The 12304-nt window shown below is 46.7% G+C and overlaps 1 protein-coding gene across 1 annotated transcript; it reads left to right on the plus strand.

The window, feature by feature from the left end:
• The first annotated feature begins 441 nt into the window (after positions 1 to 441).
• fgf18a (fibroblast growth factor 18a) lies at positions 442 to 10324 on the plus strand. Its single transcript, XM_069170690.1, has 5 exons — positions 442 to 1984; positions 5437 to 5476; positions 5611 to 5791; positions 7889 to 7995; positions 8137 to 10324. Exons 1-5 carry the CDS (start codon positions 1953 to 1955, stop codon positions 8407 to 8409), a joined length of 633 nt encoding a protein of 210 aa, XP_069026791.1. The 5' UTR covers positions 442 to 1952; the 3' UTR covers positions 8410 to 10324.
• Positions 10325 to 12304: the final 1980 nt, after the last annotated feature.

A 12304-nucleotide genomic window follows, 5' to 3' on the forward strand; every position in this document is an offset into this window, starting at 1 on the left:
CATGACATCATTCTAATTGTTTCCAATACTATTTCCACAAACAAATATCAGCTGGAACAAGGTAACATAACGCAGACAGCAGTGCAGAAGAACGTGCCCGATTCGAGAAATTTATTGAACCAAGTCTGTTTGAATTGTAAACAAGTGAAGTTATCTCACCTCATTACCAGACGTAGGGAACACTTGTTAAAATGGATATTTTTGCTTTGTAAGTTTGGTCGGCATCGCATAGCGACTGACTAATCCCATTTTGATCCAATAAGTGTGCGTGCGCGTGTGTGTATGTATGTGTGTGAAGGGGAGATAGAGAGGGAGAGAGAGGTGGGAGGGAGTGAGGACAGGAGGGAGGGAGGATTGATCCGCGTCTGTTAAAATCTTGTTCTGTTTTTTCTTGGAGTGAGGTCTGTGCCTGCCGACGCGCCTCTCCTGTGCAGCCCCCCTCAAGAAGAGCTTTTTATGAAAAGAAACCTTGGAATATTTGAAAGGGAGAAGAATCTGCATAATACCAGTGAAGTGGATAAAAGCGCACGGCTGGGTTCTTTTTGCGTTCTCTCTTGCGTTTTCTCCTCTGGTGTCTGAATGAAACAGGGAGGTAGATATATGGGGGAGATCGACGGTGCAGGTTTTGGACTGGGTGTCGATCTGTCAGTGTGATTTTGAGTAAACACATTTCCAATGCGCTCGCTTTAACTTTTATTTCTTCAAAAACTGGCGAGCTCGACTTCTCTCCAGCACCGCGGAGTTAGTTTTTTCTCGGAACGAAGAGACTTTGGTGTTTCTCCCCCTTCAGAGAAACTGCTTAAACTTTCTACGTTTAAAAAAATAAATAAAAAGATCGGATTGCATTTTCCCCCTTCAAACATTTTGGAGGTGATGTCATCGTGCTGTGTGTTGGCAGGTATTGTGTCGAGAGGGCGCAGGGAGGACTGCTGCAGCCAGGCGGTAACCAGCGGCTGAGGAAAGCGGGGAAGTCCGGAAAATCAGGTGCAAAGTGCGGCTGTCATTTCCTCGCTGTGTCGCGGGTGGCTGAGTCCGCCACCCAGTCACAGCTGTTCCCATCCTCTCCAGCCACCCCTCCCTCCCTCGTCTTTCTTTCCCCTTTATTATCCCCTCCCATTCCCATTCAGCACTCTCCATATACCTCTCTGAGCTGGACCGCTCCAGGACCTTATCACCCTCTCTGTCGAACACTGTTGGTCGGTGTCACCTGAGCCACAGATCCGTTGAGCCAGCGTGGGAGCGCAGACATGACCGAGGCCGCCTTGTATTACCCTGCGCCCACAGAGCCCCCATCTCCAGGTCGCCGTTTACTCCAGCAGCCAGCCCAGGTAGCCCACCTTCAACAGCTTCGGACCCTACTCTACAGGGACTAAGCCTGCCTCCTGCTACTGTCTGTGGCGGGACAAACACTCTTTTATCATCTCATCAACTACAGAATTATTTTTGGAGACCAGAAGCTTGCTGTTGCGCTGAAACATTACGCATTGGATTACATAAAAGATTACGCACGCGCCGCATCTGTTCACGGGGCCAAGCATCACTGTGAGGGTCAACAAGGTCGATTGGAATTGGCTATCTGTGAAGCGTGAGCGCGCTTTCACCTGTTCCTCTTCTTGTCGGGTACGCGCAGCGTCTCGAGTCCTAACCCTTTGCTCCCCCGCCCATCAGTCCCTCCACCGGTCTGGACAGCTGTTCGAGGTTGCCCGGCGGTCACAGTGGCACAGTTACCCCTGCTTCACACCCCACCTTACCCGTGCCCGCACATTTACCTACACCGGGGGAACCGGGGCACACCGCCGCCGATGCCAACAGGAGTGCCCGCTAACTCTTTGACTCTACGCAACATCCAGCGGATTCAAAACACAGAGGGGAACTCTCCGGACTGTCGGACTGGCTCAGACCGAGCGAGGAGACCGTCTCTGGGCCAAGTTCCATAGTGGAGGGGGGAAGCAATGTGGTCCCTTCTTTCCACGCTGACCGTCTTGTAAGTCTCTAAAATCACTTTATCATGTAATAATCTGATTTCGCTACTTAGCTCCTAGCTTCTTTTTTTTTTTAGTTGTTTAAACTAGTTTCCAGCCTCCGCTACAGATGAAGAAGATGGAGAGGAAGGTTGCAGTGTCTAGCGATTACATCACTCCTCATCAGTCCCCATAGAAAACATGCCATGGAAGGCCCTGTTTTGATTGGCTGACAGTTCAGGGTCACTGGGTCAGAGTCAGGGCCGTGTTACTCATAAAACCTGCCATAAACATCTCCATCACCATCTGCACTTACTTCAGGGATGGCCAGGCTGGCTTAGAAAAGGACATTTTCCCATCGCCAAGAAAATGTGTTTTTCCTATTGAAAATATTTCAGAAGTTGAGTCAAATAACACAGGCTTTATCTAGTGGGATAGGAAAATGATAAAATGCCAAGAGCAAATCTAAGGGAGGAGGATACAGACTCAGGGGGCTTGAGTTTGCCCATTTGAGGTGTGTCTTGTTAAAAGCCAGGGGATTTATTTTTCTTCCTTTGTGTCGGCTGTACTTCTCCCAGATGGCAGTCATCTCCAGATACTTCTCATTCCTTACACAACCTGGACAGGGTGTGTGCTGCTGCTGCTGCTGCTGCTCCTGGTGTCTCCATGACTTTCTCTCTTTGTCTGTCTCCCTGAGCCTCTCTCCACTTACCCACCTAACTGCCTACATCTGTCTTCCTGTCTTGCCTGTATCCACCCCCCCCTTTTTTTTTTTTTTTCCATAGATACTTGCTCAGATAAAAAGTATGAATTAAGAACTGATAAATGATGGCACCCCTGGCTGTATCTGAGGAGGAGCAGACTCGCCGCTTAGTCTGCTGGTTTGAGCCAATCATCTCTCCATTCATTTCCGTCTCATCTATCGCTATACTTTTCTTCATCCACATGCCGTTTTACAAACTTGATCAGAAGTCCTAAGCTTGTGAGAAAAGCCAAGGGCCTTTAGCCACAACAACCTGTTACTGCTGCAGCTCCATGTCTGGGCCCTCTGCTTTTCTAACATTGCTCCGCCTCAGGCCCTATTACTGCTGATACCACTCACACATCCACTGGTCTAACCATGATTCTTAACCAAAGCCTGCTGCAGAACATCTGAAACTCTTGCGCTGTCCTGAAGCCCACTGCTCCAATGTTGGCCTACCACGTTAACCACTGCTACACACGGCTGAAACCGCTGCACTGTGCTAAGTCCCACCAGGTCGACCACTCTCATTCCAGGCTGGTGCCCACTCTTCAGCGCTGAGGCCTGCGAGTCTAACCACAGCCTCCATATGGTAGATCTGCTGGAACGCAGGTTTATGATGTCAGATCGTTGCTTGCATTGGCAGCGGGCCAGGGCGCACCGGGCTTTCCCTCTCTCCATACCTCCTTCTGCCTTTACTCTCCCCGACTTTTACTCTCTCTCTCTTATTCTCTCATTTTCTCATCCCTCCCCCCACCCCCGGCTGATCCTGCCTCCCTCTTTCCTCTCTTCTTCTCTTTCTCTCTGTGGCTGGCATAATATGGAGTGTCTGTGGTTTTTGTGGGAGCGGGGGAATCCAGCGCTGAGGCACTTTTCCGACAGTGTCCTCGGCGGCAGTGCAGCAGTGGTGTTTTAACAGCTGAGAGTCCTCACAATGCACAGGCGCTCAGGTTTTTTCGGCTGCGCAGGCAAAATGTGAGGGCCAGCGCTCTACTGCGCTTCTCAGGATGTCTGCATCTATTAGAACGACTCGGGAGCCAGCACACCAGCTATGAGTAAGAAATGTTGAGAAAGGAGAGGCGAAGGAAAAAGGAAACACAAGGCTTGTGATCGTATGTGTTTAAGAGTCAGGAGGCAGTGACGTGTTACAATGTGCATGAGTCGACCACCCCTCCTCTTCTTTCTTTCTTTATCTTTTTGTCTACTTCTCACATCAGTCCTCAGTCTGTGGTCACACCTCTGTCTCCCATTTTGCCACTTTTTTCTCCTCCCTCCTCCGAGATGTGTAACCTTGGTGTTTTTGACCCCGTCTCCTCCGCCTCACATCAGTGCATCTGCCCATTCTTTCTGATTTTATCTCCCGCCTCTTTTATTCTCCGTCAGCCGTATTTGGCTTCATCTCCCCTCTATTTATTCTTACATCACCTTCCTCTGTCCTGGCTTCTCCCAATGCCTTTGTGTACCTCTCAGTCTACCTCCTTGCTATCTCCCTTTCTCAGCAGTGTGTATGTCTTTGCTTTGGCCCAGCTGTCAGCTGCCTGCTCCTCCTGTACACACACACACACACACACACACACACACACACACACATCTGCACATCTGCACATCTGCGTGCATGCCCATGGGAGTGTGGAGGAGTCACCTCGCTAACCCCAAACATAAAGGAAGATGGGAGGCAGGGAACGATTGGAGAAAGGTAGAGTGGACAGAGAGACGGTGAGGGAGAGATAAAGTTAGAGGAGAGATAGGGAGGACAACAAGTCAGAGGAAGAGAGGGGAGCAGAGAGAGTGAGAGAGAAGAGGCATGCAGAAAGATAGCGAAAGATGAGGTGGGGAAAGACAAAATTCATAGAATTGCTTTTCAGCCCACACACTTGGTTCTGAACTTCATCAAGACATCAGGCACTAATTCAGAGCAGTTCAAGGACTGCCAAAGTAGATTTTGCGCAACACAATCACTCCCTTTGTAAAGTTGTAAATAATATTTGATATATTCAAGGTCAAGGTCTAAACTTCATTTAAGCAATGTGATAAAGTGAGAAGAATTTTAATTGTAACTGTTACCAGCTGTTTCAATCAAAACGGACATAGATAGAAAAAAATAGGTTTTCATATGAACCGTACACGTAAATTCTGTGTGCGACATCACCACCAATCGATTCCTCCATAACTCATTTTTCCACACTTTTTGGTAGCTCATGTTCTAACTTATTCACAGCATCTCTTAATGCAACCGCAGCCCGCTGCTCTGAAAAGCCACATCACAGCCGAGTGTACACCTGTAGTCCAGCCCAGCTGTCTACATACACAGCGCAGCCAAAAAAGGCAGCCCATTCCCTCAGATGTCCAAATCAAAACATGTTCTAGTTGTCTCGGCATGTTTGCCATTTTGCTACGGTCCAATCAGGTCATTTATAGGCCAGGTTTTGGTGTGGCAAAAGTCATAGACGGGTCATGAAAGTGGGTTCGGACAGAAGGCTGGTAGCGTTACTATAAGCACTGCTCTGGGTGTTGTCTGTCTGCCGATCCCTGGACATCTGCCGCTCTCTATGTCGAGTCGCTGTGCCAGCCTCACATCCAGCAGTGTGAGTAATCACCCAATAAGGAAATGAAATGTTGAACGGACAGGACGGCAGAGAAGAAAGAGATGGAAATGATGGTGTCATGCCCGACTCTTCCAACATTCAGTGTTGCTTACATATTTCTAAACTCATCTGTTTCAACTTTTTCCAGATGTATCCAGATGTTGCTGGTGATGTGCAATCCATTACAGGTGAGAGTCAGCATGCATGACAAAGGGTGATTGAGCAGCATAAAAGACAAGCTGTATATTGGTTTTACGGGCAGTTCTTCAGGCGTGCTCACATCTCTCTGCCAACCGGCTGGATGTCTTTGTGGGTGTTCCAGCAGGTACTCGGTGTGGATGGAGTCAACTTCAGTGTGCATGTGGAGAACCAGACACAGGTGCGAGACACCATGAGTCGGCGACACCACCGCGTCTACCAGCTCTACAGCCGCACCAGTGGCAAGCATGTCCAGGTGCTGGGACGCAGAATCAGCGCCAAAGGAGAAGACGGAGACAAATATGGTAAGACACACAAACAAACGCAGACACAAACGGTGGAAGACATGCACACACTTATATGTACGCGTATGCACACTGAGAAAGATGCGTACTTGCACACACGATCTAACGGCTGCCAGATACAAAGACTTAAAGGTTGACCAGGTGCATGCATGAACGGAGACAGAATGCAACTGTGCAGGCACATTCACAAAAGCACACATACACACGCCTCCCCAGGCTTTGGCAGAGGGGCAGTGGAGCTTGTCTTGGGAGTACAAAGACCTCATCGACTGGCTGCTGACTCAATGATTCACAAGAGAGCAAAGGGAAGTGAGTGAGAGTGAGAGAGAGAGAGAGAAGGTGTTCGTGCAAAAAAAAAAAAAAAAAAAAAAAAAGTGTGAGTTAGAGGGAGAAGCCTGGCAGGTAGAGTGTTGGACCGAGTGTTAGAAACTCATCTCCTTCATCGATCCCTCCATTGATTTCTCATCCTCCCTGTTGTCTCCTCTGGATTTAAAACAGCAGGCTTCCTCTCCCTCCCTCCCTCCCTCCATCCATCCTCTAACACTCTGTCCATCCCCCACTTCCTCCCCCCTCCTCTGCAGCTTCTCCATCTGTAATGATGGCTAACCCATTCTTAAACCACACAGAATCAATGGGAAGTAGAAAGCCAAGCCATAAAGCTAGAGTTCATATTTCTGTATGTGGTCCAGCAGTGGCTCATACGGCACATCCTCTCCATTCACAAGAGTCTCAGGTCCCTGGTGCGCCACTTCAAGCCAAAGATGAGACCGCAGATGCAGGAGCCGCTCTGTTTTTTGTCAAACACCACTTCAAAGATGAAAAATTCCGCCTAAAACTGATCAACTATGCCGACGAGATATTACACAGAGGCAGCAGGAGCAGAGCGAGAAGAAATAAAACAAGTGCGTGAAGGTGTACACGTGAAGTGAAACAGCAGAAGGGAGACGAAGAGGGCAAGAGGGAGGGAGGTATTGATTTCTCTTGACCCCTTTGTTGACTCAGGTCATGTAGGAACCGTTTTAGGGATTTATTTTTAAACAGGCAGAAGCGCTCTCTAAAGATGTGTAGTTAGTGAGGCGGTATTGCCTGAAAGGATGAACACGCATGCACCTGCACACGTACGCACACGCACACCCCTTAAAACAACAACGGCATCAGACAGTGCGAGTGTTGTCCCGCTCCTCTCAGCCCACCGTGCTCCATCTACTGCGAGCGCTTATCTTTTTTTTACAAGGCCCATTTGTGGTCAGTGGCCTCGCATCCACGCGTGTGATCGGCCTTATCCGACGACCATCTGTCCAGCCAGAGACATTTACATCCGTCTGATTTACCAGCGCTTTTAATAGAAACTATGAATCCTTAAAACTGTGAGATTCGGTGTGAATGCCTTATCTGGTTTAACAAGTTTTGTTGAAATTTAAATGGTGGCTGGCAATCTGTGCAATTAAGGGTGGCATTTCCTGGCAGTAGGTCCGTCGGCGTAAGCTTGAATGTTGCCCTTTGCTATGGCAAGTAGTCTCACACAAATTGAATCAGAACAAGCTATACATTTGGGATATGCTTATCTTTCTGTCTTAATATATGTTTGGTACAATCTAATAAACCTGTGAAATAATATGATTTAGTTGTAAAGCACCCTTTTGTACAAGAAATGCAGCTCAAAGTGCTTTACAGCAAGAAAATGACATGCGGTGCTGACAGATGTAAGACAGATGTAAAGGAAAAGAAAAACTTGTTCAAATGTAATTTCAAAATAAAATAAATGCATAAGAACAGATAGAATTAAACACAAGACAACACGTTAATAAAACAAAATGAAAGAGTTAGAATTCAGAAAAAAAACAACTAAATGCATTTTGAAGGCGGAGTGGTGCATAACTGCAAGAGAGCTTCATGTGTAACTCGTTAAAGGCTAAAGTAAAAAGATATGTTTTAAGCTTTCTTTGTTCTCCAACTCTGGTGCATAACTAATCCCCAATTTTATTTTTGGCTGTTGCTGGGAACCTCCAGTGAGACAAAACACAAAAACATACTGTGGTTCTCCACATTACCTGTGTCTCTAATGTCTGTCTGTCCCTCTGTCTGTCCCTTCACAAGCCCAGCTCGTAGTGGAGGCCGATACCTTCGGTAGCCAGGTGAGAATCCGGGGCAAAGAAACCAATTTCTACCTGTGCATGAACCGCCGAGGCAAGCTGGTAGGAAAGGTGAGACTTTTGTCTTTTCGACATGTTAAAAAAAAAAAAATAACAAATAAAAAAAAAAGGTTTTTACTATCTTGCAGTTTGCTGACCTGCCTCTCTTTCTTTCCGTGTGTGCATATACCTTTGGTTTCTCTGCTCTCTCAGAAGGCCAGTAATCGAAGCGCTGACTGCGTCTTTGTGGAAAAGGTTCTGGAAAACCATTACACAGCCCTGATGTCAGCGCGCTACGCCGACTGGTACGTTGGCTTCACTAAAAGAGGGCGTCCTCGCCGTGGCCCGCACACGCTCCCCAACCAGCAGGACGTACACTTCATGAAACGCTTCCCGCCTGGGGAGCAGCCTGACCTCACTACCCCCTTCCGCTTCACCACCATCAGCAAGCGGGGAAAGAGGGTGCGCGCCACTGGGCCCCGCTAGTAGTGGCTAACGCTAGCACCCACTGTCTTGTCACGCAAAGCCTTGACCTGAGCCTGCCAATGGCTAACCCAGGCATCTCCTCTGTCGCACTCGACTGAACACCTACCTTTGTTGGGACAAACATTGACCAGAAACTTGATGAATCATTCATGGGGTTTAGCTTTACACCTCCTAATTTGCCACTATAGCCCCCTAGTTAGTGATCAGTCCTCTCAGTTTTAGTTCCCTTACTGGACCAAGTGGACGATAACAGTACCAATGCTGGAAGCTCTTTGGACCTGGTCTGCTTCCTTTCAAAAGGCCAGAAACACTGACAGAGAACCTGAAGGGCAGCCAGAGTCCCAGGCTCTGCAAAGGCCTTTACTCCACAACCACAAAAACCACAAGGCCTTCGTGTGTCTCCTGTTCTGGACCAGCTGGTCAAGTATGGGATTACAACTGGACCATGCAGGGAGAACAAGGGAGGTAAAGACTGACTGAACAAGAGAGTGGGTGCTCAGCCTACGGATAAAGGGAAAGCAGGAAGGAGAAGACAGGAAAATGGTGGCGAGGACAAAGGGACAGAGTGATCCGCACGGATCAAATGGACCAATAATGGACTGTTGACATGTGACGCACTTATTTTGTCTCACTGCTAAATTGGTGGGAACCTGTGAGGCTGTTGGATGAATGACAGGATGGATGATAAAAGGATGAATGAGGGAATGTCTTGTCCGAATGAATTACTGAATAAATGCATGTTTGTAAGAGGAATACGATGAGGAGATGCGTGCTTGTGTGCGAGTGAGTGCAACAACCATGAGTGAAGCTGGATCACGAGGGACTCTGGAAAGGGACCATGCAGTCCCAAGCTTTAGGAACTGGAATGTATAAAAAACAAAAAAACAAGCTGCACCAAAAAAAACAGCCTGCCAATCACAGCAAACCAAACCAACGACCAACCAAAGACAACTGGAGACCTTCTTCATGACTCCTCCCCACGCCCTGCTCCCCATTCTCCCTCTCCCCCCTCCCCCCGACCCCCCGAGGACACTTCACCGTCAGCGTTAAAGTGCAGAAGGTGATGAGTGCAGGGGCGAGCCCAGCAGGGAGGGTGCCTTCTCTATTTGCATCGCTATAGAAACGACCCCGGGGATGATGCTCCCGTGCGATACCGTGGATACCGAGTGCTGCTACCAGGACATTCAGTGGAACAAACCAAAGTCTCATGCATACACACAGGAGAACAAATATTAAAGGGAACAATTTATTGAAAGTTATATATATATTATATATATAAAAGAAGACAGAAACCCTAAATAAGCAATCTTACTATGATGGTTACTATAATTATTACGATAAAATTATTTCATTTATTTATTTCAGCTCTGTGTGCAGCAGTCTTTCTCGACTCAGTAAACCTTACAGAAACATTTCCTGTGTCTCTCAGCCTCTTTAAACTGCTTCTTCACCTGATCTTTTCTGTTCACCAATTTTATGCAGAAAGAGATTCAAGGTCACGGATGCTCCAGATGTGGTCGCCTGGTTTTAGCACTCAAAAGGTTGATGGGCAAAAATATTAATTGGAAGTCATTTTCATAATTGTTTATTAATTATTCAAAATTTAAGTCATTTATTCAGCAAAATGCCAAACATCTGCTGGTTCCAGCTACTGGAGTAGGAGGGCTCGATGGCTTTCTCCGTCTTGTACCATTCTGAATTTAACATCCCAGGAAAGAAAAACAAGCAATCTCAAGACATCACCTTTGACTGTGGGACATTTTAAAAGGAATTAGGTATATGATTATATAACACGGTAACAATCAGACACTGTTCCACACTTTTCCTTTATTATCTCTGGTTCTATTAAGACTATTGTGGGAAATGTTGTGAATCAGTGAGGGCGACTCAGTTCTGCCAATATAGGTTTGGAGGACATTCGGTGTATGGTAATTTATTAAGCATTTATTTCACTGTTAAGTGAATCAAATGCCAAGTTATTTTATCCAAAACCACTTCTCATTTGAATTTACAGATATTCCATGTCACTATAAATATTTTGATAAAAAAATTTGAATCTACCACGTGTGAAGATGCTCAGTCATCCAGAGTCTACAAAAATAGATATAAAAATGTTATATACCACGATAGATTTTGTTTTATATTGCCCAGTCCTAATCAGCATTCGTCACTATATTTTGGCTTTTTTTTTTTTGACAGAGATTATCTTTTAAATTAAAAAAAAAAATCTTGACAGAGTTATTGTTTCAAAATGACCAGAAAACTCAACAGATCTGAAAAAGTGCAAATACAAGGGACCATGGCAGCTTCACTCTTTTCCTCCAACCAGGTGTGGGAGTTACTGGGAAGTTATTCAATCCGACAACAACTCAAATGTACAAACCGAGAGAAATTCTTTGCCCAGCACAAGAGACAAGGCGTGAGCACTTGAAGGCCACGGTAGAACAGATTCTCAAGTTTTCATAGCTCTTGTCACTGTGATTCAGTCATTAAACTGCATGGAAAACACATATCTAAGATTTATCAGCCTCTCAAGGGAACACTTTAAAATTGTTTAAAAAAAACACACAAAAAAACTGCTGAGCATCAATTGTTATGCAGAAACCAAGTTACCTTCACGTTGCAAAGCTTTGCTGTTAATCTACAGCATAAGGGATCAGTCAGAACAGTGGAAGTAAAACATGCAGTAGTGAGATAGAGTTTCATAGCTGCTTCTCTCATTTCTCCTACTCTTATCCCCCCCATCCCTCCCCTTCCTTCCCTATCCTAGCAGGAGGTCACTGAAGAGATGTCACCGCCAAATGACCCAATCATGTCGGCAAGACACAAACAGCTGACTCAGGGGGGAAAAGGGCTGTACCAGAGGATTCCTATTGCAAGACAGCAAGAATCTGTGCTGGAGGGTGGGGAGGGGGGGGGGGGCAGGGAAGGGGGTAGTATAAGGAGGAGACAGTGGGGTGGGAGGGAAACTGGGTGTGGGGGTGGGATAAAGAAGAGCGAGTAGGGGGTGGCGGCGGTGGGGTGAGTTGCTCATTTCTGGAACGTTGCTCCAGTTCCACTCGGGAATGATGGAAATATTCCGCGTAGCCAAACCCAGAGTGGAAGGTGTATGGTAATCATGTCGGGGAAGGAATGCCAAATATGTGCGTGAGAACGGAGCTGTGACCTGAGAGCTGCAGGAATTATGGGCCAAAATCCCACAGACCCAGAGGAAGCACACACACCCATATCCAACACATACACACATCATATATTAATGGTGCTCCACCAAGCACAAATCCATCCCACATTACTTATTCCCAGAATTTGAAACATTCTACTATACTGAACTAAACCCAGAAATGTAGAAAACCAGCCCCCTCGGCAGGCCACCTCCCCTCCTCCTAGACAACACACACACACTGCACAATAAAGTGGACAAATGCATTGTGAAACGCATCTACGCCACACAGAACTTCACTGTAAATGCACCACTCTCGAGCATTTTCAAATATACACCCCGTCCTCCACTGACACCGTGTTTGCAGGAGTGAGTGTGTGATCTACTGTAACAGGTTGTTCAGACGCCAAACTTGGCTACCCAACAGTCAAGAGCCACAAGCTCATAAAAAAAAAAGACTGCTCCGTAGAAGAAAGGTGAGTTTATACTCCCACCTGGTGGCCGTGTTCAACACAGCCAATGTCGGCGGCGCACAGTTTCACCGACATGCAGCTCCTTAAATGAGAACCTCGAAATTGAAAGAAAAACAAAACAAGTGGCAGTTATGAAATGAAGTGTTTGCACACTGGTTAGTCTTAGTGACCTGTGCAACCTGTTGTAGCTCTTAAAATGTGGCCACGAATGAAACAAAGTTGACTTTAACGTTGCGAAAGAAAGGATGCAAAGCCTTTAGTT

The sequence above is a fragment of the Embiotoca jacksoni genome, unplaced genomic scaffold (genome assembly GCF_022577435.1).
Source record: "Embiotoca jacksoni isolate LCO1_2020_lvr unplaced genomic scaffold, fEmbJac1.0.p SCAF_5, whole genome shotgun sequence".
NCBI classification, from domain to species: Eukaryota; Metazoa; Chordata; class Actinopteri; family Embiotocidae; genus Embiotoca; species Embiotoca jacksoni.